General features: G+C 43.6%; 1 protein-coding gene across 1 annotated transcript; it reads left to right on the forward strand.

Annotated features, from left to right (window-relative positions):
- Positions 1-281: 281 nt before the first annotated feature.
- LOC147904646 (uncharacterized) lies at positions 282-5,576 on the forward strand. Its single transcript, XM_087387808.1, has 5 exons — positions 282-686; positions 783-1,001; positions 3,971-3,996; positions 4,524-5,000; positions 5,390-5,576. The coding sequence occupies exons 1-4, from the start codon at positions 297-299 to the stop codon at positions 4,717-4,719; spliced, it is 831 nt and encodes a 276-aa protein (XP_087243934.1). The 5' UTR covers positions 282-296; the 3' UTR covers positions 4,720-5,000; positions 5,390-5,576.
- Positions 5,577-6,291: the final 715 nt, after the last annotated feature.

The raw sequence follows: 6,291 nt of genomic DNA on the forward strand, positions 1-6,291 counted from the left end.
GTAGGGGGGCTATATCCGTTGGTGGGCAGGTGCGAAACGCTCGTGGTGAAGAGTTGCGGTGGTGAGGAAGGGCTCCAGATATGTATGTATATGGGGTTTGAGAGAGGATGCCCCTCTAGGAAGGAGCTCAACATTGTCCCCACCCCATGGGTGATGAATTGGAGATGAATGTAGGAAGTCAATTGAGTGGCCGGCCGAGAGGGAGAGAGAGAGAGAGAGAGAGAGAGAGAGAGAGAGCGCATTTGCAATGGCATAGAGAGAGAGAGAGAGAGAGAGAGTGAGTGAGAGCATTTGCAATGGCATCATCGCTCTGTTTCTCATCAGTTGGCCTCCTGCCCATCATCATCCATCCTCCTTCCCCCAACCCATCTCTCCTTTCTCTCTTTACTCCTCACCCACCTTCCCCTTTCCTCTCTTCTCCCCTTCCTCCTCATCGCCCATCTCCTTTCATCCCTCCCAGAGCTCGCTTCACCTACAGTTTTGAGCTTTCTGACGATTCCTCCCCCCTCCCTCCTCCCCAGAATCAAGATGACTCCGGTCCCATCGAGCTTCCCCCAGAGCTCGACCCTTTCGCCATCCCACAAGTTTCCCCTCTTCAAACAGCGGCTAGCGTCGTGCTCACTGGAGCTATTGGATTCTTCCTCTATCGCTCTTTGAGGAGGCGTGCGAAGCGTGTCAAGGAAGTGGTAATTTTGCGCTTGATGGTTTGTTTGGAAGCGATTGTGAATATTTGTAAATATCGCAAAGGCCGATTCACACTCTGTTTCAGGTACTTTGTGCAGAGATTTCGCTCTTCGGGTGTTAAAACCGTCAAGGACCAAGCGAAGGAAGCACTACTCTCAAGCCTGAAGAAGGTTCCAGAGGTGGAGAAGCCTCCTCCGTCAATATCTCAAACATTGCTGGGCGCACTTATTTCTGGCGGTATAGCATTGGTTCTGTATAAGTTCACTACCACCGTGGAAGCGGGTTTTGCAGGAAAACCTGTCTCATCCGTCTACACGGTATGTGCATAGCTATCAGGAGTGTTTTCTCCATGTTTTCTCGACGTACCGAATGCTCAATCTAAATGCATGCTAATTTCCGTTAGTTTTTGGGCTTCATGCCCTCTTATGATTCCCGATATCTGACACAGGCAATCTTAGATTGATTCGTGTCACAGACATATCGCTTTCCATGACAGCCCACCACTCATATTTTATAAAATATGAGCTAGTCGTCCAAATCTTTTTGGATGGTGCCACATGAATGTTGGGCTATTGCCGAAGATTGATTTGGTCTTAAAGGGTCAAGCAGCGATCCCAGTGTGCTTGTTGGCCACTGAGCTCTTTGGCCTCGTCAGTTGTTGAGCGTGTTGTAGAGCTTGTTGTAGGAGGTTTGCGTCTTTTCTCTGAGTCGATGGCAATATTTCCACAATTTCTTCAATTGGAAAATATTGACAAGGTTGGGCTTTCAATCTGCATAATTATTGTCATCCAATGGTGAGAGTTGTGCAGGTGCGGAAGCATATGAGAAAGCGAGAGAAAGAGACACAGAAAAATAGGCAATGGCAACTGCATAAATCCAGGGGTACAATCTCAGCCTGAGGGGTATATCTGAGGAAAGTGGAACCAACTTACGTCCAATGTGGGACGCTAATGAGTGTGGAAGGGGGGGCATATTTATAGCCCAGCCTGCTTGGTCTGCCAGCAAGGGGTGGCCAAATTGACCGACCAGCAGGTCGGCCTGACCCAACCCAAGCGAGGTCAGATTATGTCAGCTTGACCCCACCAATCAGGTCAGTAATCCGACCTGGTCTAGAGCCCAAACTGGCCCAACTCAGCCCTGTCCATGGGTTACATTAGCTTCCACCAGCCAGCCTAAAACATGCCAGCAACCAGTTTGAATTCTGCTCTTTACCCTGGCCAAAGCACCCAGGTAATTGGCCCTCCTGGAATGTGCGCCTACTCCTCACTCTTGGTGGGCACACTCACAAAGAAGTTCTCTCTCTCTACACGTGAGTTGCCTTAATCTCTAACACCCTCTCGACAGCTCATGGTGTACAAATGATCTGAAGAGGCAAGTCGATGAAGACGCAACCACTCTCTGCCTTAATCTCTAACACCAATTTGCTATTCTGATTGAAGAAGATGATGCCATAATGTGACTTTGCCACAATGGAACAATCTGATATAGAAGATCAAACCTACAATAACATTATGACAAAAGTACTGCAGAAATAGCCAAAGAAGCTTTAGAAGGCTGATGTGTGATGTGCAAAGAACTATGTCAAAAATGCCCAAAGGATGGCTTTACAATGATAGCATGTGAGGTCAAAGGATTGCAACTATCTTGGCAAACAGAACACTGTGTCAAGTGATTCATTGGCTGCGGTTAACTCGGATACTGTCCACTTTTCAAAGGTACTCAGGTGTCAGATGTATGAGCCTGAAATTGATGTAAGATCTGTATGGGACTGATGCCATTAGAATTTAGAAACCAATCGGGATTTTCGTGCAGGGGCTTACTTGGCTTCAATCAATCAAGATGTGGATCAGATAATGAATCTAAATAAAACTGCAGCGTGAGAAGGTCAAAGCTCACGTTGCGTAGAGGGTGAGATGCCGTGTACGTTTTCGTTTTACAGCATCTAAAAATTCTTTTTGGATCAATAGTTATGGTAATGGGAACGTTTGTCAAACTTTGAGTGTGCTCAAAATGATGATGTAACATTGTGTGTGCATGTGCTGCTTACAATTGTGCTTAGGTGGCAGTGTGTGCTGAGGTGGCAGCTGAGATGGACTGCTTACATGGTAGTGATAATGTGGCGTTGCCATGTGTCTTACTGATGCGGCAAGATAATGTGACATGACAGCTGTCACATGTCACGAAGCTGTAGTGGCCTTATTTAATGGCCGTGTGTGTGGCTATGCATGTCACAGCATAAAGCCGCGGGTGGTAGGGAGGCTATCATATAACAATGAAAGAAAGAGATGAGCTAATAACTGCAATGCACAGAGCATCCAGTGCAAGACCCATAAACTTGTTAGTCGTAATGGTGCAACCACACAACTTTGTACCCTTGTGCAAGTTGGTAGACTCAAGCTATTGTCACATCATTTTGAGTTGAGCTCAGTAGAGCACAGCTGCCTCTTCAACTGTGTCTGCCGTGTGTTCAGGTGACTCATGCTTTGTGTGGGTCTCGTGGACGAAGAACTCCTCTCAAGGCCTCGATTGCAGAGCCGACTCAGGTCAAGCTCCCCAAATGGAGACCCTGCATTGAGGACGAGGGGGAGTTCCGACACGCCAGGCAAGCCTTGAGAAAGGCCGTACTGTGGAAGTGTTGGCCCATGTAAATTGTGATTTAGGAAAGAGAGGCAATGTTTGGAGTTGGATGCATCAAATGTTTCAAAGCATTCAGGAAGGTTTCAAGTTGTTAAAAAATGCATCCCCATGTTTAGGGTAATGTTAAGTATTGCAGTTTCTATGAGGCTGCATCTTCTCTCCCACCTCTTTTTCTCTGGTTTGGTGTTGGCATGGATGCCACATGTGTGCTCATAGCCCTCTTGACGGCAGCGGTTTTGATGATTGTTTCAATGAATTTGACAATCGGGGGAAGGCGCTGCTTGCTAGCGCCTTTGGGTGTAGTTGCATGAGGTTTTGATCTGCTACAGTTTTTTTTGAACCCCATTAATAGCAGAGGTGCATAACTACCTAACTCTCTTCGGCTAATAACCTGGCTTGCAGGCCTTAACTATTTGTTCTATTAACAAACTGGTCAGAGCGTTGCAACAAGGTGTCCGTACCACTAGCTTAATTTGAACCCTACGATGTAGACCATGCCAAGTTGCAAATGTTCAGTTTTATCGTCTGTTCTTAAGCTCCCTCTGTAATCGTGTACAGTATGATTTTGATGGAAATTTTTTCTTGATCCTGCTTTATCATGATTATGTCCAGTTGACATTAATAACCATGTGTTCCTGTGGTGCTGCAGATTCGGCAATTAACGATTACAATCCGGTATGTTTTTTTGTCTGTGATTTCATATTTGAACTCATTACAATGTACAAACTTAGATGAGACATGCATATTGTCTTCAGTGCTGGTAAGCATCTGGTCATACTTAAGATTCTATAGCTTTTGCGAGCAGTTGTAGCTTGAATGAAGAGGTTGTGGACTACTTTTTGATTAGCTTTGTCCTATATTGCTAGCCTTTGTCACACCTGAGTCTGCCCTTCATATCTGGAGTGCTGACAGGAACTCAGTATGAATACTTTTGTACAAATGAATGCCCAATTGTGTGTGGCTGTGTGGATATGTATGTGGGAGCCCTGCTATAAATGATGGAGTTTATGGTGTGCTCAAACTTGTGAGTGATCATTATGAGATTGGAACTGCACTATTCGTTGTCTGTTTAGAGGATAGGTTTGAGCACGTTGCTAGATTCATTCAGATATATAGTACTTGTGCCTTGTGGAGTTGTATAATCGACAAATATGTAAGGCTTACATTTAGCTCACTAGGTATCTCTTCTTTATTTTGTGCAGGACGATTATCAATGGATTGTGCTACCTGGCAACTTTTGTTTTTGCTGCCAACTTCCTTGGCTTGACTCTCTACTCCATTCAGCTGGCATTAAATGTAGGTCAAACCCAACTCCCTCTAAGCAATAAGGATGAGAATGATACAGATGCTAAACCGGGGGAAGTGACTAGGTCAGATGATATTGTAGAGAAAGAGTGATTCTTGCAATGCTCTTGCCCAATCCCAGCTTGGAGGATCACTGCAGGGGATGTGCAGCAATGGAGAAGGAAGTTGTGGATAGATGGGCAGGTAGATGAAGGCTGGATTTCGATTGCACCAGTGTTTTATGTATCGCTTTAAAATTTTATCAATGAAGTGTGGGGTAATCCTGCCAGCAACGTCTGCAACATATGAATGATAAGCAGTTTTGACGGTGCGTGACCGTGGGAATCTTGTAGCGTATTGACCACAACTGTGCTTTTGAATCTATATGAAGCACTGTTATGAATTGTCTGAATGCTAGCACTTGTTATGAATTTTGGACTACCTTTTCATTAGCCTTCTCCTTTAGTGCTAGCCTTCATCATGGCTGAGTCTGCCCTTCACCTCCGGAGTGCCGACAGAAACTCAGTACGAAGACTTTGTATAAATGGATGCTCAAGTATGTGTGGGTGTGTGGATTTGTATGTGTGAGAGCATATTTTTATACTATGGTGTACACCCACTGTTGGGCGCTGATGACGTCAGTGGGGATGTCATAGTAGCTAGTCCCTGCTATGCATGATGGAGTTTATGGTTTTCAACCTTGTGAGTGACTATCATGAGATTGAAACTGCACTATGTTGTGTTTTTAGAGGATGAGTTTGGGAATGTTCCTGGATTCATCTAGGTAAATGAATTGTCTGAATGCCATTCCTTGATTGAGTGAACTTGTTGAGCATGCATATGCAATTCCAAGTACACTGTGCTGTTAAATATGGTGATGGTTATATTTCACACTTGTACCACATGTAAGCAACTGGTGAAACAATACAGTATCACTGTGACCACTTGTAACAGTGTTCTAATCCAAAGTGTAGGACATTATTTGGATGTTTTGTACTCGTGCATATCTTATTTCACATCCCTTATTTCACAATGCTTATTTGAAAGAGGCTATACCGTACATAGGAAATGCTGATAACCTTGGGATGTGTTGGTCATGTAAATTCAAAACTTGTACAACGATACCTTTACGTATAAAGTCTATTCATATAAAAATTGAAATCAAGCACAACAGTAGTTGGAACTCTTGAACAATCATACTGACTAAATTAGTAGTGAGAATTTTGGATTCATTTAATGTGCCTACAACTAGATAAAATATCAATCTATGACAGTGTTAGAACTTGCTTCTAAGTATTATGTAATTAGATTATTTGACGGAATTGTGAAATTGTAAAACATGTGTTGTTTTGGGTTTGAAGGCTCAAATACAGCTTTTTTGGGTTTGCAAGTATAACATGGGTACGCCATGACTAGAAGATAGGTATGAGTACTCGTGTTTGTGATGTATATGAGAAATTTTCATGTATGTGAGGTATTAGCCTTTGTTTTTAAAAACCTTCCTCCATTAAAATTATACATTTATTGTTATTATACGAGTGATGGCAACCGATAAATAAATAAATTGCATTGTGAGTGGGCTAGAGAATTTGGAATAGACTTGAGTGTGTTCGATTTATTAGCAAATTATAGAAGTTTGACTCTAGATGTTGGAGGTAGCATGTGAGCCCCAAGTTGCACCACCAA

Source organism: Dipteris shenzhenensis, chromosome 2, assembly GCF_047967505.1.
Source record: "Dipteris shenzhenensis isolate YYH24624 ecotype China chromosome 2, Dip_SZ_1.0, whole genome shotgun sequence".
NCBI lineage: Eukaryota > Viridiplantae > Streptophyta > Polypodiopsida > Gleicheniales > Dipteridaceae > Dipteris > Dipteris shenzhenensis.